This window comes from Staurois parvus, unplaced genomic scaffold (genome assembly GCF_062004578.1).
Source record: "Staurois parvus isolate SC_StPar_1 unplaced genomic scaffold, SC_StPar_1.0 ptg001062l, whole genome shotgun sequence".
Lineage (NCBI taxonomy): Eukaryota > Metazoa > Chordata > Amphibia > Anura > Ranidae > Staurois > Staurois parvus.
This window is the reverse complement of record NW_028318858.1, coordinates 199471-226592: the sequence shown is the minus strand read 5'-3', so window position 1 is coordinate 226592 and position 27122 is coordinate 199471. Positions and strand designations below refer to the sequence as shown.

The 27122-nt window shown below is 44.8% G+C and overlaps 1 protein-coding gene across 1 annotated transcript; it reads left to right on the top strand.

The window, feature by feature from the left end:
• The first annotated feature begins 1566 nt into the window (after nucleotides 1-1566).
• KLF10 (KLF transcription factor 10) lies at nucleotides 1567-12819 on the top strand. Its single transcript, XM_089658285.1, has 4 exons — nucleotides 1567-1723; nucleotides 6463-6690; nucleotides 7498-8353; nucleotides 9133-12819. The coding sequence occupies exons 1-4, from the start codon at nucleotides 1706-1708 to the stop codon at nucleotides 9390-9392; spliced, it is 1362 nt and encodes a 453-aa protein (XP_089514411.1). The 5' UTR covers nucleotides 1567-1705; the 3' UTR covers nucleotides 9393-12819.
• The last annotated feature ends 14303 nt before the right edge of the window (nucleotides 12820-27122 follow it).

Genomic DNA, 27122 nt, shown 5'->3' with positions numbered 1-27122 from the left:
CTAAAAAAGGGTCCGGCACTTTTTTAGTGGGGATGCGGTGCGATTTGAGACGTACAAAATGCGGCGCACAGAAATTGCATGTGATTTGCACAGGAAGGCGGTGCAGTTCCTGTGTGGATCGCATGCGATGTGGCGCACTGCATCAATGTGAACTCGGGCTAAAACATGTTTAATATAAATAAAAATGCAACCTTTACAATCACTTTATTACATCATTTCATGGATTACTAAATGCAAGCCGTATAAAAAGTCCCTGAATCTGAACTGACATCAACCTGCAGCAGAGCTCAGGCCAGGGAGGGAGAGGCGGCACAATGAGCTGATCACTTGTTCTGCAGTGCAAATCTCATGTTGATAGGAGGAGAGAGCAGAGTGATGGAGAGATGAGCTCATCAGTCTACTGCTTCTTCTGTCAGGCAAGGTTCACACCTATGCAGGTTGCGTTTGAGTTGTCTCTGCATTGTTTTGTGTTTTTTGCACCTGCGTTTTTGATGTGTTTTGCAGGAGGGGTTCATTTTTTAAAATTTTTCTTGTTGCTAGGCAGGTTTGAAATGCAAAACGCATCAAAAATGTGGCAAAACTGCATTAAAATTGCATTACATGCTTTTCTGCAGCATTTTCATTAGTCTATAGAACCAAAAATGCAACTTTGAGTTAAAAAAAAGTCCCTGACCCTTTCCAACAAACACACCACATGAAACGCAGAGATGTTAACCTGTCCATAGGAAATCATGTTAAATGGAATGTACTGCATTTCTGTAAAACACTACAGAAGACAATAGCTGTGAAACTAGGGTCACTGTCCAATCACAGGCTAGGGGAGGGACAAGACCTGTACATGTTACTGACTTGCAGCTGACATAAATCAGGTCTCCTCGGACAGGGCTGTGCTGTGTGGCAGAGCTGGGTAAATCTCAGGACTGGATGGACAGATACAAATCCATTCATTCACCATCCATCCGTGTATTTAGAACTTCTAGAACTCGGATGCTTTGAACCGATCACACGACCACCTACTGAACCGTACCGCCGCTGGCAACAACTGGGCCCGGGCCAGGAATGGGATAGCGCACGCCTAGGCAGGAAGGGAGTTCTGTAGTCAGATGTCCTCGCCATGACTCCTAGGAGACCGAAGTGGGGGAAAGGTCAGCCGGGGGAATACAATGACAATGCCTATTCCTGTCCCACTACAGGTCACCCTCACTGTGACACCCATGACCCCAGAGAACAAAGGCTGGGACCAGAGGGGGCTGGGACCAGGGGGGGATCTCCAGTCCTGCCTCTGCATTCTGTGGTCTCTGCGGGGGGAGGGGGGAGCTGGATTGAGACGTGACAATTAGTCACGCACCTTCTCTCCCTCCCATCCCCCTCCTCTCCGGAGTGACTGAGGATGCCGGGGATGCTGCATCACCATGGGACTTCCCAGGCCGGGACGGGGGACCACGCACTCACTCCCGCTCTACCACGCCGCTTAGCAGCAGCTGATCACGCGCTAACTCGCCTCCGATTGGCCGCCTCGCCACACACCTTTGCCGCCGATTGGACGCCGCTCTCCCCGCCCACGGCTACGTTCTCTGAGCTTTAGTACTATCTGAATGGAGCAGCTGGGGCGCCGAGGACAGCGGAGGAGAGAGGAGAGGGGAGGAGAGACACGGAGACATCACCCGCCGAGAGATCATCAGTGACTGCAGTACGGAGCGGAGATATGATCGGTTACAGCACGGTGAGTGCTCGCCGCCCGGGGCTGCTGGTGGGACATGTCTGTGTGGGGCGGCTCTGGGAGCCCGTGTCAGGACACTGTGCTACTTGTAGTCCCTCTGCTGGTATATCAATCATCTGTCCATTAGGGGGCCTCACCATACATCCGATGACCCCGCACCGCTCCCCGGCACACATCACTCATCCCGGCCATTGTTGGACATGATGGTACTTGTAGTTAATCAGGGATGTCTGCTGAGAGCTCAGATGTACAATGGGGAGACGGTGCTGGCTGTCCTTGTCAGGGCATGCTGGTACTTGTAGTGCCTCTGAGATGGGCAGTCCTAGCAGTGAAGGCATGCTGGCACTTGTAGTGCCTCTGAGATGTGTGTGATTATTATGGGAGGGTGAGACCAGGTGCACACAGGACAAAGCACCCTGTATATAATGACATTGTAGACATCCGGGGGGGGGGGGGGGCAAGGAAGGCATGCTGGTACTTGTAGTTCCTGTAATTGGTCCTATAGAGGTATGCATCTATAGGGGGCACTCCTTTCCATGGTATGCTGGTACTTGTAGTTCTTGTAATTGGTCCTATAGAGGTATGCATCTGTAGGGGGCACTCCTTTCCATGGTATGCTGGTACTTGTAGTTCCTCTAGAGATATAGATATATATAAATAAAATCATCTGTAGAAGGGGGTCCTAGCTGGCACTGTCAGGGCATGCTGACCCTTGTAGTACCTCTGGTGGGACTGTGGTCTCAGGAGATGTATTGCACATAGTCCTACAGTCCCTACAGACGTGTGTGATGTCCTCCTGCACAGGTCAGGGGTCTCCATGACTGGGGGGGGGGGGGGGGGGGGTTAGGATTGCTGTCCACTGAGTGCAGATAGAGACAGACCTGGAAGTCTATAGGAGAACAATGAGGTCTGAGACCCCTCGGGACTACAAATCCCAGCATGCACAGACATTACTGCTGAGTCTTGTAGTCCTGCAGCTGTGTTGTATGAGGAGTGCAGTGCAGGGATGATGAGTACAGAGTGAGGATGAGGAGTCGGGGTCAGTACAGTGCAGGGATGAGGAGTCGGGGTCAGTACAGTGCAGGGATGAGGAGTAGGGCTCAGTACAGTGCAGGGATGAGAAGGGCTCAGTACAGTGCAGGGATGAGGAGAAGGGCTCAGTACAGTGCAGGGATGAGGGGTAGGTCAGTACAGTGCAGGGGTAAGTACAGTGCAGGGATGAGGAGGAGTACAGTGTGAGGATGAGTAGGGGTCAGTGCAGTACAGGGATGGAGAAGGGGGGCAGTGCAAGGATGATGAGTAAGGGTCAGTGCAGTGCGGGGATGGAGAAGGGGGGCAGTGCAAGGATGATGAGTAGGGGTCAGTGCAGTGCGGGGATGAGTAGGGGTCAGTGCAGTGAGGGGATACGGAGTAGGGGTCAGTACAGTGATGAGGGGTAGGGCTCAGTGCAGTGCAGGGATGAGGGGTAGGGCTCAGTGCAGTGCAGGGATGAGGGGTAGGGCTCAGTGCAGTGTAGGGGGCAGCGCAGGGATGAGGGGTAGGGCTCAGTACAGTGTAGGGCTCACTGCAGTGTAGGGATGAGGGGTAGGGCTCAGTGCAGTGCAGGGATGAGGGGTAGGGCTCAGTGCAGTGTAGGGGGCAGCGCAGGGATGAGGGGTAGGGCTCAGTGCAGTGTAGTGGGCAGCGCAGGGATGAGGGGTAGGGCTCAGTACAGTGCAGGGATGAGGGGTAGGGCTCAGTGCAGTGTAGGGCTCAGTGCAGTGTAGGGGTCAGTACAGTGCAGGGATGAGGGGTAGGGCTCAGTACAGTGTAGGGCGGGTGTCCCTCGACCATTGCTCCTCCATTCCGATCTCCTTGTCCGGAGTCTTTGTGATTAGAGGCTAGTTTCTGAGGAATTACATCACCCTTAGGCGGTGGCCCCGGGCGGTGTACTGTGTGGTGGGGCCCCGGGCGGTGTACTGTGTGGTGGGGGCCCCGTGTTGTGTGCGGAGCAGTAAGTAGGTGAAAGGTCGCCGCTCGGTGGTTCGCTGAGTTCATGCTTCCTGAGAGTTGCAGGGCAGCAGCTGATCACGCTTCCTTCACGTGCACGCCCAGAGCCGCTCCAGCCAATGGCCGGCAGGAGCGCGCGGGCCTGTCAGCCAATGGGCGTCGTCAGCGCTCTTCCATTGGCTGCGGCGGCCAGGCAGCCGCTTGTTTGTGCAACTGGGCTGAGAGAACAACACAAAAGGCTTACGTGAGGAGGTGGGCGGAATGAGTTTTAGGCTGGGATCACGTGACACAAGGCCTGGAGGTCGGCCAACTAGGCTGCGTGGGCGGGTTCAAATCCCGTCCTGACCAATGGCGCCTCTGCCTTGTTTTTGTGCGAAAACAAGGCGGCCTCGTGTCTTCGTAGCTATATTACGAATTGAGGAGCCAGTGAGAAAGCAGTTTGTTGTGACGTGTCTGCAGCACCCACCATATGCAGGCTTCAGCTCATCAGTCCTCCAGTGGGGTGGCAGCATTCGTTTTCTTTTAGGCAAACACAGAAAGTGGCATTTGATCCTGCCACTAATGCTCTCCAATTTCCTGTCAAACTGAAATCTCATATCCTGTGATCTGGATTTGAAGTGGTCTTCTGTGAACTACAAATCCCCTCCCCCATGTGATGGAGATGAAGAGCGGGGGAGGCAGTTGTAGTCCAATAAGGAGAGCAGCCTGGGGTGACAACAGCCGTGTAGATAGTGGAGTGAGCAAGTACAAGATACAGAACTGCACCCCTCCCCCTCTGCTAACACATGGCGTACCGCCCGGCATGCTCTGCTGTCCATGTTCCCATTCCCCACGTCTCATCTGCGCATTGTTGGCATGGAGGGAGCGCAGCGCATGCATGGGTGTTCTCATCCTCTTCCGCAGCTAGGAGTCACCCACTCATGGATGTTTTTTACACAGTGATCCAAGGAGGGAGGATGCTTGTTGGAGTGCGGTGTGATGGCAATAGTAAGAGCAGACAGAGATCCGCCACAATGCCCTGGTTGGCCACCACCAATCTAGAGTCTGTGGTTTGCAGTCACTGCTCTGGGGCGGCTGTCCCTCCTGCCCCCACCCTTGTCTCAGTCACTGTAGGACAGGAATGGTGATACTGGCAGGATCACATCACAAGCTGGAAGTAACGGAGGAAAGAAAACAATTGTAGCCACCAAATCTCTGAGCCGCCACATTTGACAGGTTGTTCTGGGGTTTAGGAAAGCTTGGAGTGCTGCAGGAGAACATTGACTCTTCAGAGGTTGGGGTAGAGCTTTGCTTTCACATGCTGTACTCTTCCTTTCCTGGCATCCTCTCTGTCCGCACAGGTCTTGGCCATTTGTTGACATGGGGAGGAGGGGAGGAATTGTATTTTAGAGGGCCACTTCATATGAAAGGGATATCAGATACCGGGGGAGGGGGAGAGGACTTCTTTTATGTCATTGGGATTCCTGTGTACTCGGGTTACAAGGGCTGCCCGCCTACAGGAGTCCCTGACCTGATAAAAATAAGCTGCTGCTTAATACACAGACGCTTGGCAGATAAATGAAGCTGGGCTGTTCAGTAGTCACTTTGCCTGTGTATTTCATTTTCTGTGGGGTATTTTTACACCTCTGTTGTGGTAATGCACTGTAATCTGTGTACTGCATTGCAATGTGTGGCATAGCAGCCTATCACAACACGGCATGACAGAGACTCACTAAAACATACTGCCAGCCACAGAAGTGAATGATCAGTGTGTTTGCCTTAAGAGAGAGTGTGGCGCTCAGCATCTTTGGGGTTACATTTTGCTCAGAGTTTGGTTTCAAAGCAGACCCTCTGCCCCCCCCCCCAACCTGTCCACTTGCCTGCCGGCTTTCTCTTATTCCCAGGGCAGCACAGTGGCTAAATGGTTCGCACTTCATCCTAGCAGTACTAGGGTGGTCTGTTCGAATCCCAACCACAGCACCATCTGCCTGAAGTTTGCATGTTCTCCCTGTGCCTGTGTGGGATTCCTCCAAGTACTCCCAAAACAGTAACATTCAAAGCATTCCGTGAATGATAACTATCACAGTTGCTTGTGCTCTCAACTGAACTGTTAAGCCATCATATGGTTGGTGTCATAACTGAGCACATGTGCAGCACCATGTCAGCTGCAGATCAAATAGAGGCTAACATATCAGCCTTGTTGGCTGTAAAGGATGGGGGGGGGGGGGGTTATTTCTGCTTTAAATTGTAAGTGGGACAGCACAGTGGCTAAATGATTAGCACTTCTGCCTGGCAGTAATCGGTCATTGGTTTGAATCCCAACCACAGCACTACCTGCCTGGAGTTTGCATGTTCTCTCTGTGCCTGTGTGGGTTTCCTCCCGGTACTCTAGTTTCCTCCCACACTCCAAAGACATGCTGGTAGGTTAATTGGTCTTAGTATGTATGAATGTGAGTTAAGGACCTGACATTGTAAGCTCCTTAAGGGCAGGGACTGATGTGAATGTACAAAACACAGCTGGATTGCAGTGTGTGTGCAAATGTGTGTGTGTGTTTTGTTTTTTGGACGGAACCGAGCTATAGAGGAGATTGGGGGAAAGGAGGGATACTTTTCAAATAAAAAAAAAAAAAAAAATTTAATCAAAACAACAATAAATAAGGATCTGGCAGAATTTTGGATCCAATGCAGCACTTATTGTCCAAGTTCCTGATTTTAATAGTTGAAGTACCAAAAAGTGATTAATGTGGATGTGTTTTTTTTTTTTGTTTCATCAGAGGGACAGAATGGACGTATGTGGTCTTCAGCGATTTGGGGGAGCTCCCTGGAAGTTCACAGCAGAGAAAAGTGACGTGGAGGCTGTGGAAGCTCTCATGTTTATGAGCAGCCGGTGGAAGCCTGAGCCCAGAAGCTACATTGATCTAAGGCCAATCACCCCAGCGTCTGATCTCTCCGAGAACGAAGACAGCATGATCACAGCTGACTTCAACACCATGCCGGCTTTTGTAAGTGGGGGTTATGTAGTGTCTTTTTATATGTAGTGTCTTATTTTGGTTTGCCCCTTAAAGTACATGACAGCTCTTCAATGTATTTGCAGTTTTAAGGTGTATGTGTAGCCAGTAGTCAGAGTAGATGTCTCCTTTCACAATTTCAATTGTTAATTTATTTAAAGTAGAAGGAAAGTCAAGCTATATAAAATGCCAATGCTTACACATTGTCTGAATATGCCCTTAGTTGACATTTAAAAAACAAAAATAGCTTTTATTCTTTTATTAGTGGTCACGTGACCACTTGGTCTCTTCTTCTTTCCCCTTGCCCGTCAGAAGGAAATCAGCTGTGAAGCCACAAGGCTTCACTTCCGGTTTCTCTTACTGAAGATGTCAGCACCTGCACCCGAAACTGATTGAAGAATCGGCTCGGATGAGGATTTCGCTGAAACCCTGGGCAGGTAAGTGTCCTTATCTTAAAAGTCAGCAGCTATAGTATTTGTAGCTGCTGACTTCTAATGATTTTTGGGGAGCCTGGGAGCACCGCTTTAACATCACAAAGACTGTAGCAGGAGGAGCACGACACCATGTGCAGGGAATAAGAAAGCGGATAGAAATATGCGTGGAGACATCTTATTACTGGAAATTTCCCCACCACTGGTCCTTTAAAGATTTGGGTTGCTAGGAGACACTCCATTTTTTCCTTTCTCTTTTGTATTTCTTTTAGAGAATACCCCTTAGTACCTTTTTATTGTTTACTTGAACTTGACTTTGTGGTAAAGTACAGCCATGAACTAACCAAGCCTTTCAATTTCATGTTTCCAGTGCCTGACCCCACCATACAGCCCATCCGAATTTGAAATGCTACATTCCCCAAGCATCAATCCAGCATCTCCATGTATGGAGAAGAGCAGGCCTGTCACCAGCACAACCCCAAGTACTTCAGCTCACAATGCACTGAGCCATCCAAAAGCCCAGGCAACGAGCGTTATCCGCCATACTGCGGACGCAGAGTTCTGCAGTCAACATTTGTTTACACCAAGGAATTGTGATGGTCATGAAACAAACATTAGCACTCGGCAGCAAAGTTCTGTCGTGCAGTCTGGTGACACTACAGCGTCTCTTTCTGAGCAATTCAAGACAGAAATGCAGGTTCTGCCTGCCTTCTTGCCTGCAAATAGTACTTATGGTAGTGTTCCTCTTCAGGCCTGTAATGGCAAGCCCAGTTCCAGTGATGCCTGTGTTATTCCAGTGCAGATTCCATCACCCCCAGTGTTGGTGTCCACACCTGTAACACCAAATGCATTGCCGCAGGTGCCAGTCCTTTGTCAAATGGTCCCCTTTTCTTCAAGCAATTCAGTGCTGACAACAGTGGTGGCAAGCACTTCCGCCCAGACCCCAGCAGTCATGCAGCCTGTCTTCTACATGGGAGCGCAGGTGCCTAAAGGAACTGTGATGTTCGTGATGCCCCAGCCAGTAGTGCACAATACAAAGACTATGTTGACCAGTGGCACCAGATTGTCACCAATAGCACCAGCACCAGGAATTTCTGCTTCGGAGGCCAAGTTTCCATCACCTATGGATGCATCACGCATAAGAAGCCACGTTTGCAACCAGCCTGGGTGTGGAAAGACGTACTTTAAGAGCTCTCACCTGAAAGCCCACATGCGAACACACACTGGTATGTGAATAACCTCTATTCCTTCAAAACCTTGGTAGGAACCTTCTAAGGGAGTCTATTGCATTTAGTGACCAGTCCCTATTGAACTGTTGTCATTATCCAGTATAAATTTTAACCAGCAGTGGTTTAGGCAGTGCATATTGTTTGAGAAGATTGTTCTCCTAGTTGGTGTATTCTAAGGACACAGTCAGTTTTTTTTATTGGTTATAAAGTATAGAAAGACATTTTTTCTCAATTCAATAAAATGATTCTTACCATTAAACTGTATTTTATATTGACCCTTTAAGGGGCTCTGGAAGACTGGAGGTGGAGGCAGATCTCCTGATTAAAGTGGCTGCAACAGCCAATCATAACAATCACATAATCAGGAAATCTGCCTCTAGCTCCAATCTTCCAGAGCCACTTGAACGGCTGGCAGGGGCTGGTGCCAAGGGGTTAAAATGAAGCATTAATAATGTGATTTGAAATGTCAGATATAAAAATTGGAAGCCCTTTTATTGATCATAAATATAAGTGATCGGAATCTGTCAATAGCAGCTCGGATACTTGGCTGAAAGCACATGCTTTGCACAGAACAGTAGAGACACCTGACCCTGTGTTAAGGCCCACTCACAATGCACATGTGCGTTACGCTGCTGTGAAAGCATTAACCATTACATTAAGATATATCAGCAGTAATGGTGTGCCTGGCAGGATTATAAGTTCTTTGCTTTGTGGTCTAAAGTACTGTGTATTGTATGTTTTGCATATCAGGTTTATAATTTGTTTCTTACTTACAGGAGAGAAACCCTTCAATTGTAGTTGGGAAGGCTGTGAAAGAAAGTTTGCTCGCTCTGATGAACTATCCCGACACCGTCGCACACATACAGGAGAAAAGAAGTTTGCATGTCCAAAATGCGACCGGCGCTTTATGCGCAGTGACCACCTGACCAAGCATGCCAGGCGTCACCTGTCTAACAAAAAGCTACCTACCTGGCAGATGGAAGTCAGCCGGTTAAGCGACATTGCTCTGCCACAATCCTCAGCTCCTGTCCAGTGAATGTATCCAGTAGAGCTTGTATCACTCTGCTATAGGTTCCTGGCACGTCGCTTGTGAAAACCGTAATGGCAAGTCGCCTTCACTCCATGGTGGACGTAAGTCTGATTAGCCAAATGGAAATGAGGTCTGTGAAGCAACAGCGGCGGTGACTGAAAGACTTTTTACGAGGATTCTGATTCCTCTGTTTATTATTTGGCACTGGAGAAGATGGTTGAATGCAGGTTTTCTTGTGTGGCACGGTCGGTAGTGCTGCCAGGACAGTGTGCGTGTTATTAATTACAACAATTTGCTACTAGTACCGCTTACAAAGCTATGTAAGCTTTTTCTTACTACCTGGTAAAAGTGGCTTCATTTTGGCGATTTTTATGATGCCTGGTTTGTAATTAACGAAGTTAAGTTGGGATGTTTGTATACCTGACTCAAAATAGAAAAAACACCTAATCTACTAACCATTCTAGTATGTTTAAAGGTTAGCTAATATTTATCAAATTCTATTTCCTTAGGTAAGTCCTCTTACGACTGACAAAACAATAGTTTTCAACTTTACTGTTAGAGTGTCCTCTTCATCGAACTAAAAGGTGTGAGATGCCAGAAAACTGTGACTGCTTCTATTTATCATTAGTTTTCCGTTTAATTCCCACAGAGGTTTCTTATTTTTTGTCTTCACCTCTAGTTCATATCATTCTTTTTTTACTTTTAAGGCGGTGCAGTAGCTGACTTTGGGTTTACAAGGCACCTTAATATTATTAGTATCCCAAAAGTGTGGATATGCTAATGCCATTCCATTAAAAAAAGAAATAAATAACTATGCACGTTAAGATGTTAAGTAGGATTTTTTTCTCTTTTTGTATTTGCTAAAGTTGGTAAGCATTTGGCAAATTTGTTTTATTATTGGACATTACTATAAAACCTATCCATAGTACATGAATGAAGGTACTATTATCTTGTTAAAGCCTTTTGCCATTTGTTAGTGAGCCTATACCTAAAATGTCACTTAATAAAGTCAGCCATGCAGGCTTTAAATAATTTTCAGGCAGCTTAAACCTTGTTATTGCAAGTATGGAGTATTCCAGCACTGTTGGGTCTTAAGGGTGTACTGGCTGGTCTCTCATTTCCTCATAGAAATGTTAGGGATTTTTTTTGTAGTCCTAAATTTTTTTATCTTTTTCAGCAAATAGTTTTTTCAATTTACTATAAGGTTCTTAGACAAAGGATAACTGAAATATTCAAAGGGAACTGCACCTCACCCTTTTGCTTAAAAGAACTGCTGCCATGTTTTGGTTTTATTTATTTTTTTAGGAAGTCAGTAGTGATTTAGGAGTGTATGCTAAAAAAAAAAGACTTTCTCTTGCACTCAGATCATATTTTTACTTCATTTAAAGTGGAACTTCATGCAAAAGGGGAAGTTCCACCTACCTTATTTTGTATTTTTTTGAGGGGGGTAGCTGGTACTTAGTTTTATCAGGTACCCACTCGCACTTCTGCTCAGATTGCTTAGGTGATCCAAGAATAAGTTGAGGCCCCGCCTGCAACATTCTGGGACATGTCACAGGTCCCATGAGGCTGCGGGACCATTTACAGGCGCATGCACAGTGAGGAGCCTGACACAACTTCGCAGCCAACTTCCCACAGTTAACATGCCGAGAACCCAAATAAAGGGGAAGAACTGGCCCATGTTAGGGCAATGATTGACCCCTGGACAGATGAATGTCTGTTTATTTAAAGTTAGCAGCTACCGCTTTTGTAGCGACTGACTTTTAATTTTTGGAAACCTGGCTGAAGCTCCTCTTTAAGTTAGCCATTTTACCTTCGGGTGCCGTTAGCAATATTTTAAATGATGTTCAGTGTTATTCTTCTAATGGCAACTAAAAAGAAATCACATTTGAGTGTTTGGTAGCCTTACCACTATACAAAGTTCTGTAGAAAGTTGTAGAGGCCACGGCGTGTGGCAAGACGTATACTACTGCAGCATAGCTTGATACTGCTGTATCATAATTGTGTGCATATAATCCAACCAAATTCATGTATGCACATTTATAAGTTTCACTATTGTACAGGATTTTGCAACTGAAACATCTTCTAGCAACACAAATGTAACACTTAATTTCTGTCACATCTCAGTGGTAGCCGATTCTGCTGCTGCTTAAGGGTTTAGTTCATTGAAAATAAATATCTCGGTTATCAGAGGTGGGTTGAATGTTTATTTTTTTTCTGTGGACTCTGGAATACAGGTTGATTTCCCCACTAGTGTTCCTCACCCAGCCTTCCCCACCATAGCTGCCAATACAATAAAGAAATGGAACAGTCAGCAGTGTCACATCATCCCTTGATCTGGCAAAGGGGGTGATGGCAGCAGCCAGGGACTATCCAAAAATTAAATATCCGTACTAGGTGAACTTGCTGTTAAGTCAGACCTATGTTCAGATGTTCAAGTCTTGCTGGGGTGGATAAATAGAGGCCTACTTCTAACTTGATGCACTTAAATGAGAAAGGAAGCTGCAGGTTTCAGTTGCTTTAAGTGCATCTCTGATACACGGGTTGATTTACTAAAACTGGAGTGCGCAAAACATGGTGCAGCTCGGCAAAGAAACCCTCACATGCCTGACGAAGGGGTCCTGCATGGCTCCGAAACATTGCACTCTCTTCTGTGATGTGATCTTTTTGCAATAAAAACCTCTTTGGACCATATTTGGAGATCCATGACATGCTGATGAATATGTACATTTGCTTATGATGTTTCCAGTCCCAGCTGGTAGTCGCTACAGCACCCGGTATTGATGAGCCGTATTTCCAGGAATGTATGCGACAGGAATATAGCTAAGACTGCAAAGAAACCAGTCGGCTTTCAGTTTATTTTGTCAAAGTTTAATTGAACAAACTAAAGGTAGAAGCTGATTGGCTACCATGCACAGCTGCACCAGATTTTGCACTCTTCAGTTTTAGTAAATTATCCCCATAATGTCAAAATATGTTTGTGCATTTTTGTTCTTCTTTAGACTGTACTTTGGTCACAAGTGTTTTGGAAAGAGATCTAATTCCCAGAAAATTACACAATCTATTCTTGTGTATTAAATCTGTAGATACACCTAAGAGGCAGTTGTTTTGAGTTGGCCTAGAAGGCATGAGGAGCTGGCAAGTTCCACACTCCTTGCTGGTGCCATTTAGCCCTTGGTGAAGTCATTACATATAGACACATGACTCTAGGCCTTCAACAAAATGACCACGGCTGTTTTAGGCATCATCAGTGATGTTTTAAAGCTTTAATATCTATTCTTTCCATGGGGCATATGCACAGCTTTGAGCAGGTTTAATGTTGATCATTAATGTATGAGGCATTTTGTGACTACTTTTTTTATATGTTTGCACAGTATTTCAATGAAAGTTGTACTTTATACGTGTTATAAAATAAAAGAACAATTTTCTATGCCGTCTGTGTATAGTGTTGTTTTTTTTTTCAGGGCTGGTGAAATTTAGGTAATCCAGTCCAGAGAATAACACAGCCTTGTCACACTGTAGAGCCAACCTAGTGAGCTTATTGTTCTCTGCTGCAATTGGGCCAGTGTCACTCTTGAGATTTATTATTTATTTATTACAGGTACTTGTATAGCGCCATCAATTTACGCAGCACTTTACGTATATATTGTGCATTCACATCAGTCCCTAACCCTCAAGGGGTGTACAATCTAAGGTCCCTAACTCACATTCATACATACACATACTAGGGCCAATTTACCTACCAGAATGTCTTTGGAGTGTAGGAGGAAACCAGAGTACCCAGAGAAAACCCGCACAGGGAGAACATGCAAACTTCAGGCAGGTGGTGCCGTGGTTGGGATTTGAAGCAACGACCCTAGTACTGCCAGGTGGAAGTGCTACATAGTTACATAGTTAGTCTGGCTGAAAAAAGACAAAAGTCCATCCAGTTCAATCATTTAAAAAAAAAAAAAAAAAGTTATAATCCTATACCCCACAGGTGATCCAGAAGAAGGCAAAAAAAAAGCCAGCAAAGCACCATCAAATTTCCTCCTGCTGGGAAAAAAAATTTCTTCCTGATCCCCCGAGAGGCAATCAGATATTCCCTGGATCAACTTTACCTATAAATGTTAGTATCCAGTTATATGCTGTGTATCTAAGAATTAATCCAGGCCTTTTGTAAAGCAATCCACTGAGCTGGCCAAGGAATAGAACCCTATCACTGGTATCAGTGGGAAGAATGGTGCCCCATCATTTGTATTAGTTGGAGGAATAGCGCTCCATCATTGGTATTACTTGAAGCAATAGAACCCTATCACTTTTATCAGTGGGAGGAATGGTGCCCCATCATTGGTATTAGCTGGACAAATAGCACCCCATCATTTGGTATTACTTGAAGGAATAGAACCCTATCACTGGTATCAGTGGGAGGAATAGTGCCCCATCATTGGTATTAGTTGGAGGAATAGAACCCTATCACTGGTATCAGTGGGAGGAATAGTGCCCCATCATTGGTATTAGTTGGAGGAATAGAACCCTATCACTGGTATCAGTGGGAGGAATGGTGCCCCATCATTGGTATTAGTTGGAGGAATAGCGCTCCATCATTGGTATTACTTGAAGGAATAGAACCCTATCACTGGTATCAGTGGGAGGAATGGTGCCCCATCATTGGTATTAGTTGGACAAATGGCGCCCCATCATTGGTATCAATGGGAGGAATCCTGCCCCATTGTTGGTGTCAGTGGCAGGAATTTTGTCTGACTATTAGGGTTGATTTACTAAAAGTGGTGCACTCAGAATCTGGTGCAGTTGTGCATGGTAGCCAATCATCTTCTAACTTCAGCTTGTTCAATTAAGCTTTGGCGATAAAACCTGGAAGCTGATTGGTTTCTTTGCAGATCTGCACCAGATTTTGCACTCTCCAGTTTTAGTAAATAACCCCTTTAGTGTCTAATGGGAAGAATAGTGCGCCAAGGGCTGAATAAAGGCAAGCAAAGGGCCATAGTTTGGAGACCACTCGCTCAGGACTGGTTCACACCTATGCGTGTTGCAATCTGCTGCAAGAAAAAAGATCCTGACCCTATCCAAAAACACAGCGGCTGAAAATGCATAGATGTGAACGTGTCCCATAGGAAGCCGTATTAAATGGATTGTAGAGAGTTTCTGAAAAACACAAAAAGCACTAAAAAATGCATAGATGTGAACCAGGCCTTAAAGGACAAACTAGGAGGTAGGTTTGTTATAATGTGTAAGTGTGATGTGTATACTTGCACATTATAGCAAGTGCTCCTAGAGTCTACAGATCTGCTATCATTTTTACACTATTGGAGACATGGGAGTCCCATGTAGTGATTTTCTCACCACCACCCCTTCAGAAATATTTTTTCGTTTATTAACTTGGGGTTGTGTTTCATCAGTTCATCAAGCAGGAAACCTGTCATGGCAGAAATATCTGTTGATCTCTCTAAATGTTCTAGATTCCTTTCTGGAACACCAGCTCTCTGGCTTTATTGCTCACTGAATCACTGTAACAGAGTAAGTATCTGCAATTCTGACTTCAGTTGCTAAATACTGTACACCAATCAGTCATATTTTGATGAACCACCTACAATTGAGTAGATCCCTCGTTTGCTGCCAAAACAGCCCTGACTTCTGAAAGTATGCTGTGGTATCTGGCATCAAGCCGTCAGTAGCAGATCCTTTAAGTCCTGTAAATTGCAAGGGGGGACCTCCATGGATCAAACTGCACATCCCACAGATACTGGACGGATGGAGATCTGGAGAATTTGAAGGTCAAGTCAACATCTCAAAATAGTTGTTGTGTTCTTCAAACCATTATAGAACCATTTTTGCAGTGTGGAAGGGGCATTATCCTGTTGAAAGAGGTCACTGCCACCACGGAATACCATTTCTATGAAGGGGTGTACTTGGTCAGCAACAATGTTTAGGTAAAGTGGTACATGTCAAAGTAACACACACATGAATGGCAGGACCAAGATTTACCAGCAGAACATGGCCCACATCATCACACTGCCTCTGCCAGCTTACCTTCTTCCCATACTGCAGCCTGGTGCCATCTCTTCCCCAGGTAAGTGATGCACACACACTCAGCCATACACATAATGCGAACGGAAAAGGGATTCATCAGACCAGGCCACCTTCTTCCATGGTCCAGTTCTGATGCTCATGTGCCCATTGTAGGCACTTTTGGCATTGGACACGGGTCAACATAGGCACCCTGACCAGCCTGCAGCTACACAGCCCCATTCGCAACAAAGTGTGATGCCCATTTTTTTCTGCTATCAACACATCAACTTCATGGACAACATGTTTACTTGCTGCCTAATATATCTTGCCAACTTTCAGTTGCCACTAATGGGATAATCAATTTTATTCACTTAACCTGTTAGTGATCTTAATGTTATGTCTGATCAAAGTATATTTGCTGGGTCACTGACTTAAAAACAGTCAAGCAACAAATGTTTTCAGAAGCAGTCTAGCAATGGACCCACAATGCAGGAGCCATGGCTTATGTTGGATGGCTCTCCAGTTGTTCTCCAAATCTGCAGCTCCACATAGCACTGTGTATGTGTACTTGCAAGAACAACATATGGTACAGCTCTGGCACAGAAAACTAGCACTGTTACCTTCCAAAGGGTTTATAAAACGGTGCATCTAATTTTGGGATTCAGGCACCTGTGCCAGGTCTAAAAAAATACCCCAGCCTGCCTATTGGATACCTAAAGTAGTATTAAACCCTCAGTATTTTTAAGCTTAACATTGAGAAAAATAAAATTAGCATTTTATAGTAAACTATCTGTTAAAATTTGTACCACAGCAGCTGCAGTTTACAACTTTCAACGCTGCTGGCTCCTACTTTCCCAGTGCGGCTTTCCTGAACATCCAGGCTTCACAGGAAGGAGTTAAAGCTGAGCTCCACCTAAAAGGGGAAGTTCTGCTTTAAGGCATTGTCCCCCGCTCCCTGTTAAGATTGGCACCTTTGGGGAACGGGTGGAGCAGGTATCCGATTTTGACAGGTACCCACTATCACTTCTGCTGCAATCTCCGGCAAGCGAAAGCTGAAGTTGTTATCCCCCCCCTCCCCATAGTCTTCTGGGACACATAACAGGTCCCAGAAACCATTCACAAGGCACAGCGCTACTCGCATATATGTGCAGTGGGCACCCGGCTGTGAAGCCGCAAGTCTGTCACAACCGGTTTCCCATACTTAAGATGGTGGCCTTGGGGAGAGAGGACAGCTGATGAATCTGGCTGCGGTGAGGACACCGCTGGATAGAGGGACAAGTAATTGTCTGTTTTTTAAAAGTCAGTCTGACTTTTATTTTTTTAGATTTTGACTGGCTTTAAAAGTGGACAGAGGAGCGAGGCCGAGCTGCGCTGTTTGTATCTATAGACAGCACAGCCCAGCTTGGGACTGAGCCCACACGAGTGCCCCTTACCAAGCAGCTTGCTAAAGGGGCACTTGCCAAAGAGTAGGATCCAAGAATGCTGGTGGCGGACCCCAGAAGAGGAGGTTCGATTCTGTTCTGTGCAAAACCATTGTACAGATCAGATAAGTATGACATGTTTGTTATAAAAAAAAGGCTTAGAATCACTTTAATATCACTATAAAACCTGCCATACATATATCAAAACTTGGCTGGTGTAGAAGGGACCGACGGAATTTAAATCCATGTTTGGCAAGTCCGGTTGTACACAAGTCATTCTATCGATCGACTTGTGTACAAGCAGCCTGTTGGGTTTTTTCCCCAAACGATCAGTGCCACTGACTACAGACAGCAACACTGATCAGTGTATTGAACACAATACCTCAGCAGGAGTGATTTCCCCATCTACATCGAATGCATGGATGGGGGAAATGGATCGAGGGTTCAACAAAAAAAAAAAGAACAATGTATGGGTTACCTAAGGAGCAGCACAGAGATGAGCCATTGCTCTCCTCCTTTTAGCATATGTGCACTGCAGCACAGCCTTTTTTCTTCTAATTCCAGTTTGAGTGCTAAGCAGGTACAGGGGATAACAAGACAAATTCAGATCCTATTCAGACACTTGTGTTAAAATTAGATTTCATGATTTGTAATGGATACATAACTGTGCTAACTAGTGTTTTTGTATCTGCCTGGAGTTCAACTGTAATCTGAGTTCTATGCAGTCTTCTCAGAGGTGTTTTTCTGCATCTCATGCTATTGGGCAGGACTCCAGAATCTTGTTCCAGATTTTGTTTCGCCAGGCTCCCTGGCAGCCCTGGCCGATTCCACCCTACTGCCTCTCGTATTGGGAATAGTAATCAGTACTCCCTTTAAGTAACACACTTAGGTACTATGAATGGTCAAAAAGCTGAATACATCCAAGTCCAGACATGCAAATTAATAGCTGCAGTACTGTATCAAGCTTGTCCACTACATAAAAAGCTTGAGAGTTAAAGTGGTTGTAAACCTCAGACATGAAATATGAACAAAGCACATCCCTCTATAGTGTATGCTTGTCTCAATCCAGAGCACTAAGTGTAACTACTCTCTGCTGCCTCATTCCTCTGCTATCTGCATGAGCCACTTCTAACAATGGCTAACTGTAGTATTTACCTAAATGTCTAAATATGTGCAAAATTTGCAATAAAGCATAATTTTTTTATACATTTTTGGGTATCGCTTTCTGTCCATAATGTGACCACTTTTTCTTGTGAATCTCTTTTCACATCCCCCCATCTTCTGCTGACTGGCCAAGGTCCCTCTGACATGCAGATCTGGGCCTCCTTCCCTCCTCCACCCCTGTTCCAGAAAGTTCTCCACTCCCTAGAAAGGTGGGAGGGCTCCAGAAGCACTGATTTGTTAAAGCCTCCCAGCCTGCCCTGAGGTGACCTTACTACCTTATTCCCAGATTGACTCATCTTAGGATGCTACCTAGCCTTTATTATTATTATTGTACAGGATTTATATAGAGCCAACAGTTTGCTCAGCGCTATATATATAAAATAATGGGAGACAATACAGCAACAATACTGTTCAATACAAGAGGGATAGGAGGGCCCTGCTCCTCGGAGCTTACAATCTAGGAATTATCTAAAAAACAAACTAACTTGGAGTACATTACAGGAGTATCACATCCTTTTAGATATGAAAAGTCTTAGAACTTTACCAGTTAGCTGCAAAATTTATATTTCGTATTTACCTGACTTAAACAAATACAATATTCAATATTTGATCTTTTGTCCTAAATATAATGGATAAATGAGAACATATGCAGAATTGCTATATGTACCCTCTCATTTTTCCATTTTCTCTCATTGTATTTTCTATTTTTGCAGGATAGAAACCAATCCTAGGTGGATTGAACTACTTATAAGTAAATGCATTACTATTTGTTTACCTTTCCATTTGTGTTTGATAGTGAATTGGTCGGTATTCATTACTTTGTGCAATGTTTGATTTCAGTTTGTGTCTTCAATGAGGACGTTTTGTGCATTCCAGGCTGTACGAAAATGTGTTACAATTGTGCCTGCATATTACATGACATATACATGGTCCTGGATGAATACTTACATAGTGTATGTCCTGAACTGCTGTAATAACATATTGTACAATTTACTAGTACAGATATACTAAATGTACATTATCTCCAGTGATTCAGAATGGTGGTAACTGATTGACACACATATACAGCAGTGTATGGCAGGATGCTATATTCAATACCCACCAGGGAAAGGGTCTTCATGGTTCTATGACCTCCCTTGGTTTGTGTGGACCTCCAGTTCCCCCTCAAAACACAATGGTAAGTAATTGGATTGAACAAAATGGCAATATAATGGTAGTAGGGATAAAATATTGTTGTATTGGGAACATGTAACATCAGTGGTACATAATATCAAACGTTATTGATGGGTGCAGGAAGCTTAGAGCCAAGAGGTTCATGGCACTTCATTATTACTCATATATTTATATATTAATGTGGTCATCTCCTTGTAGTGTCTGCTCTGTGACTACAGATGAGGGAATACAGATGAACCCAAACTGAGATCTGAGCCTTTTCATGCAAAATTGATCCAACCTTCATGATTCAGCACTTGTAATCTCCTCCGTGCTGGTGTTCTCATAAGAGCACGGAAGCTATATTTTAATGACTGGCAAGGGTTGTACTCTATGACAAATCAAAAACCTGTTTGATTAGGTTCTAAAATAAGCAGCTATTTATCACCTAGCTGGCCATACATTATACAATTTTCTTTTGATTTACCTTCAACTATGTAGTGCATGGCCTAACTGATTACATACAAATTGAAAGCGTTTAGGGTTAACCTCATATTATATGGTTTTGGTAAATATAAAGGAAAATTTTACATAAAATAGTATAATGCATGGCCAGCCTTATGCGTTGCATGCCTGTAAGCTCTACCTTACAACCTACAACATAATATTTGTGTCCAAATTATGATAAATAATATAAGAATTGGCACAAAAATACCTAGTTAAACTGTTTCAACATTTAGGTTTAAAAATGGCCTTTTGTTGCATACATTTGCAAATACATGTGAAGCCACATTGCCCCATTAATGTACCTCTGCAAGATGTGGTCCTTAACTCTGAACTAGCTGAGTTTCCTCCCAATCTTGGACACTTAGCCCGGTTCAAAACTCTGGGACTTCAGGTGGGAAATGCGATAACGGGCTCTTTCACACGGACGTTCCGATCGGGTCCGCCTGCTCATTTTTCAGGTGGACTTGATCGAAACCTCCATTCTCCTCTATGGATCGGTGGGTGTGTCCATTAACATTTGCCAACATACGATCTGCCAAAAAGGGACAGATGGGGATCCAATTCCCCTTCTGGTGAACTCCCCCTTTAAACTCTCCCCCTTTATAATAAATCTTACCTGTAGGTAAAATGAATAGCTTTTAAACATGCACCATTTAAGAGATATTCTCTTGTTCCTGCAGCTGGCACATGCACTCTAAAGGAACAGCATGCCCATGCCGTTCCTCCAGAGCTGTGCCCCGGGACGCGCGAACCCGGAAGAAGGACCGGGTGAAGATGGAAGCCTCTGCAGTGGTGACAGTGCACCACTGGAGGGATTCATTTTAAGGTAAGTCCTTCATAATGTGCTAGCATGCAATGCATACGATCCCATTATGATATTAACTTGCAGGGGATTTTTAATTTTTTTTTTAGGCTGCGGTTTATTACTGCTCTAAGTACACCTGTGATGAGAGAGCTATGGGGGCGGCTATTGCTGGTCACTTTCTAAAAATACTAGTTTCTTGGCAGTATGTAGCTCCCATACTTCTAAGTCACTGACCCAGAATAAGCATGTGGCCAGTGAAAGTTCAAATTCCTTCATACCTGTTCTAGGTCTGTGACTCAGAATGCATTGAAAGCAGAGAATCAGAAGTTTTACATAATGTGCCAGTATTCAATGCATACTAGCACATTATGGCAATACCTTGCTGGAGACTTTTTTTTTTATTTCTTGCGGTTTACTACCGCTTTAATTTCTCTACCTCCACCCCCTCTTCTTCCCCCCTATTTATCTTTGTTCCCTTCTTTCTCCCTCTCATCCTGACTGCTGCACTCTATACCAGGGCTGGATCTAGCCTGTCTAATGTGGGGGTGCAGTAAAAAATGTTGGTGGGGCAGAGGATGGGAGGTCACTATACAGGGGGTCAGTAGGGCAGAGCAGTTTGAAGGGCAGTGCACAGGGGCAGTAGGGTGGTGGACAGAGGTCAGTAGTAGGTAAGGCAGAGTTCAGTGGTCAGTAGTAAGTGACACAGAGGACAGATTTTGCCTAACGATGGGAGGAGCTTAAAGGGGGATGAATTTATTTGTTTCAGGTACTTATATAGCAATGTCAATCTACACAGCGCTTTACATATATATTGTACATTCACATCAGTCCCTAACTCTCAAGAGGCGTACAATCTAAGGTCCCTAACTCACATTCATATACAAGGGCCAATTTAGACAGGAACCAATTAACCTACCAGCATGTCTTTGGAGTGTGGGAGGAAACTGGAGTACCCAGAGGAAACCCACGCAGGAACAGGGAGAACATGCAAATTCCAAGCAGGAGGTGCTGTGGCTGGGATTCGAACTAAGGACCATAGTATTGCCAGGCGGAAATGCTAACCATTTAGCCACTGTGCTGAATAAACAGAATCTGTGCCTAGTTGCTGTATACACTGTATACATATAGCACAGTCCTCATACACACAAATTATTACTTACTATGTCACAAGTGACAGTCTCACAGATACACATAACCCTCAGGACAAAAGGATCATTTTTAAAAATGTAAACGTTTCCATCATATTTGCTTTTCTGAGCACAAAAATTTATCACTTTTTGTGACTGAGCTTACCTTGAAGAATAACTTCATTAAAACCATCAGCTGTTGGGACAATGAACACCTTGGTCAGGTCTGTGTACAGCATAGTGTATAGAGTACAGGGGGTCAGGAGTAAGTAACTTCAATACAAGTTCAGCATCAGTACAGCCTCAGGATGAGCCCACATGTTCACAACAGATTCCCCCCTTAGATCAAGAATCCCCATCAGAGTTCCCCCACAAACAGAGTCCTCCCCCTTACATCAGGATCCCCAGAATCACCCACTCCCCCAACATTAAGGTCCTTAAATCCCTCCCCTTACAGTAGGGTCCCCGAGGTTCCTCAGTCTTACCTCAGGGTTCCCAGACCCACCCTTACATTAGGGTCACCCAAACCACCTACCAGGATTCTCAGAGACACCTCCCTAACATCAGGGTCCCTAGTGTTACCCCCCTATTTTAGGATCCCCAGAGTAGCTCCCCCCTAACATCAGGGTCCCTAGAGTCACCTCCCCAACATTAGAATCCACCCTCTTCCATATATCAGGGTCCCAAGAGCCCCTCTTGAATTATAGGCAACAACAATGAAATATAAAAGGAAGGGGGTGCTTCCTAAGCCAGCCAAAGATGGATTGAAATTCGGTCAGTTTCCACTGAACTGGCTTAATTCTGACCATCTATAGGCAGAATGGTTGTACAGAAGTCAATCGATCAATCAATCGATTTCAATACAACCAGCCTGTAGGGTATTTTTTGTATGACTACTGCCTCTAGATATAGCCTCCTGCAGTGATCATTGTCTTCTGATGGGTGGGAAACCTCCCACTGTCAGAGTACAATAGTGCTACGGGAGGGACTCTCCCATCTACACTGACTGTGTTGAGGGGGAAATTGAGCAATTTTCTTTCCTTCCACTCGTGGTTAATGTATGGCCAGCCTAAAGCTGGATACACAGAGGCCAAAAATCAGCTGACTTTCGGTCTTTGTGTACTACTCGTCTGACAGAAGGCGGTCTCTCTGTCGAACGGGCATACTGGAAAACCAGCATCTGATCAGCACTGGCGGCCAGTGCTGATCAATGTGTCCTGGCAAAGGGGGCAGTCCCCCTGTCAGAACAAAATATCTCAGCGAGGAGAACACCGCACTTACATCACTTGTGATAGTACCGTGATCTGTAAGGTTTTCTTTTTCATTCAGCTTGCTGGGGTTGAATGAAAAAAACTTCCTGTGTGTATTCATCATTGCCTTAAGAATAGCCAGGCAAACAAATAAACAGAAATAAAGGGTTACATCAAAAAGTAAACCTTTCCACTTGATAACAAAAAACACAACTTTAAAGAAGAGTTCCACTCAAAAGTGGAAGCTCCGCTTATGTGCCTCCACCCTACCTCCACTGCCATATTTGGCACCTTTTGGGGGGGAGTGGATACCTGTTTTTGACAGATACCCACTCCCACCTCCGGCTCAGTTGGCCACGGCAAAGTGAGCCGGAAGTTCGGCCCCCTCTTCCCCCCTCCTCCCACAGTCTTCTGAGAACCTTCACAGACCAATGAGAATGAGCAACGCAGCTTGCGCCAGCGCAGTGGTCACCCGGCTGTGAAGCTGCAAGCTGTCACAGCCTGGTGCCCACAGTTGAGATGCCAGCACCAGGGAGAGAAGAGGCAGAGAAGGGACGGCACAGGTGAGCTCAGCACTGGACTCTGGGACAGGTGAGTGTGTGTTTATTAAAAGTCAACAGCTGTAGTTTTTGTGGCTGCTGACTTTTAATAAACACAAAAATGACTGGAACTCCGCTGTAAACACTGCCCATCTGATTGTATATCTTCAGTCTATTCTGACAGGTCCAGCAAGCAGAGATGAACGATCACTGCACACTCCTGCCAAGCTTTATTTACTGCCGAGCTGACAGTGTGCAGCGATCGTTCAGCATAGAGTGGAGATGTCAATGCACGATCAGCCCGGAAGTAGGCAAGGCTGTTTGCAATAGAAATTCTGTTATCAAGGGAGAAGATTTACTTTCATTCAATACTTTTATGCCCCTGCCCCTATCCACTACTCCAGCCCCAGGAGAAGGAGTTCAGCAGCTGAGCACAGAGCCCCGGGATGGTGGAGGCAGGAGGAAGCTGATGGCTTTGGGGGGGCACAACTGGAATCTGGGGGAGGGGTATAGCTTAATGGCTTAATAGATATACTTTTCATTGCAGTCACATGGAGATGTAGGGAACTAAAAGAGGAGAGGATAAAATTATAGTGTGTCTGCCCCCCTGAGTTTTCTACTGCACCCCCAGATTAGACAGGCCCAGCCCTGCTTTGTCCAGGTCAGTTTTTAATAAAGTGAATTATCATACCACATGCAGACATTGCTTGTACTTTGTTCATTACTATTACCAAGATGCAATGGCGCACAGTGGGAGAGCGGTGGTGGGAAACCCAGAAATTTCCCATGCATCCCAACTTAGGGTCATGACCCTTTGGTTGAACACCCCAGTCTTAGTGAAAATACACTGTACCTTTCCTTTAACCACTTCCCCTTCGCTCTATAGCAGAAATACTGCTACAGGGTGGCACGGGTGCACAAAATCACGTACATATATATGTGATTTTGCAGTTCTGGGTAGGGGTCACACGTGAACTGTACACGCGCCCTACCCGTTCCACCATTCGTGGCCTTGACTGTCAATCACCAGGTCCCAACTGGTGATTCCTCTCCGGCAGCTGGTGATCGCTGAGAATTACCGACGGGGGACAGAACTGTATGTTAACAATACAGTTCTCTCCCCTTTCAGCTCCTGCACACTGCTTTGTATGGCTCTGCTATACAGAGCCATAAAGAGCAGTGTTCTTACAATGGAAAGCACAGACAGATCATACCGTGAAACAGCACACAGTTAACCCTTTGATCGCCCCACATGTTAACCCCTTCCTGCCCAGCGCCATTAGTACAGTGTCAGTGCTTTTTATTAGCACTGATCACTTTATTGGTGTAACTGAGGATGTCAGTGACACCAAGTCAGTTTCCACCCAGTGTCAGAATGCCAGCCGCAGTCCAGCTACAAGTCGCTGATTGCCGCCATTACTAGTAAAAACAAAAAAAAATTCCAGTATTTATACTGCCAATTGTAACGCTATAACTTTCACGTAAACCAATTACTTTACACGTATTGGGATTTTTTTTAGCAAAGACATGTAGCAGACTACATTTTGGCCTAAATTTATGACGAAATTTGATTTTTTAAATTTTTTTATTGGACATGTTTAATAGCAAAAAGTAATAAATAATGTTTTTTTCAAAATTGTCACTTTTTTGTTTATAGCGCGAAAAATAAAAAACGCACAGGCAATCAAATACCACTGAAAGAAAACTCTATTTGTGGGAAAAAAAGGACATAAATTTCATTTGGATTTCAGTTAAAATAACGCAGCGCCGTATCGCAAGAAATGGCCTGGTCTGGAAGGGGGGTAAATCCTCCGGAGGGCAAGTGGTTAAAATACTGAATACCTTTCTATTTAAAATAACTGACTTTCTATGGTCGTCTTGAATACAATAAGCTGCATTACTAGTTATCTTTGTAGGAAAAGGGCCATGGTCCGTCACCATTCATCGCTGGCCTTTTTGCACAGGAAATGACAATCCTCTGTCAGGGATGTTACCGGCATACAGCTACTTTTTTAACCAAAGCATCACAGTGGTGCAGGTTTTAAAATATGTGTACTTACGTGTTAATCGGCAAAGGAAGGAAGGGAGGAAGGAAGGGAGAACAGATTTAAAAAAAAAGGCTTGACATACTAAGTAAACTATTACTTTTTACAGCTAATCTATTGAAAAAAGAAATCTGTTATTTTAGTGGAGAAATTTCAAAAATAAAATGTTCCCCGGCATCAAGTCCTGTTGGCCAGTAGAAGAAACCTAATTAAAATCTATTTGTAATATTTCAATAATATGAAAATATCTGCACACATTGACAGATATATGAGAAAGCTGCACACAGCATCAAGCTGCCTCTGCGCAATGTTGTCTGCATGCTAACCTAAAAGAGCGCCTACATTAGGACACATAGAACAATACATAAATTGGGATCAAGCCTACCTGGCAGCTATCATACTCCTCAATGGTGCAGGGACATGCAAGGACTACACTCACTCAAGGAAGATACAGACTGTACAGATACAATACAGGAAAAAAGACAAAAAATGTACAACAAATTATAAATGTGTGCAATGGGACGAAAAAATTCCCAGCAACTGTAGTCAGTTGGGCCTTGTGTGGATGCTTTATCACCCCCTCTGAAATGTGATCTGGGGTGGATTGCGTTGCAGAGGCAATTGACAGGCAGATCGGAGGCAATATGTTGCCTCCTGGTCATCTGTTTTAAACTTTGAAAGCCTTCAGCGCTGCTCTGTAACCATCTGCATTGCATGCAGTTTCATAAAGGTTTCATAGAGTGTGCAGTCCTGTGCACTTAAGTGGGTAAAGCTTGCTGGCGGACCACAAAAGGTTGTATAATTGCTGCTGAACATGTTACCTTGTGGCTCAGTGGTTGGGTGGGTGGTAAAACCGTGGTTCAATTGGCTGTTTAAATGCCTGTGTAAAAAAGGGCTTAGGCACTCAGTGGCGTGACGTCTCAGACGTGTATGGCTCCTCCTTAACACGTTTCGCACACAAAGTGCATCCTCAGAAGGGGTGATGCCAAAACATACCCTTTTATTAGTAAAGTCAAACCAATGTATACGCACAAACATCAAGATTCACAAGCATTTCATAAAGGACAGTGGCCCAGGTGACCGAGGGCATTGGCAAATCCCAAACACAGGAAGACACTCAAAGACTGACGCGTTTCAAGGGGGGAATCCCCTCTTCTTTAAGAACAGGTTTTGGGAGAGCTGTAACCTCCAGTTGTCCTTTGACAAGTAGCAAAAGAACTTTTGTTCTCAGTATTTGATTTTATCAAACCGGTGGCATTGGCTTAGCCACAAGCTTGTTTAGTAAGGCAGGATAAAGAATAATGATGATATGCACAAAGTAGAACTACATAGTGACCAGTCAGGTTTCAGCTTATCACAGCCCTATCTATAGTGGGTGGCGTCACAGCAGAGATTGCAGGCATTAGACACACCCAGAAATGGTGGATGCTGAAGATACAAGCAGCCGGTGTACGTCTATAAGGGAGCAAACATTGGATTTATTAGCAGTGGGAATGGCATTATTACTTTTGAAAGGACCACTGATAGAAATCGAAGGGCCCCATACTGCCTGCCTGACAAGGCCCCTCCTCCCCTTGGGTACAGACAAGCCAATGGTTTGGTGCGAACCTTGGTTTGAACAGATTTTTGGCTGTGTGGGCAGTTGTACATATAAAACAATTATATATGTATATATAGAACCCTAAATTAAAGTTCTGGCCTGCCCTGGTGCATTGAT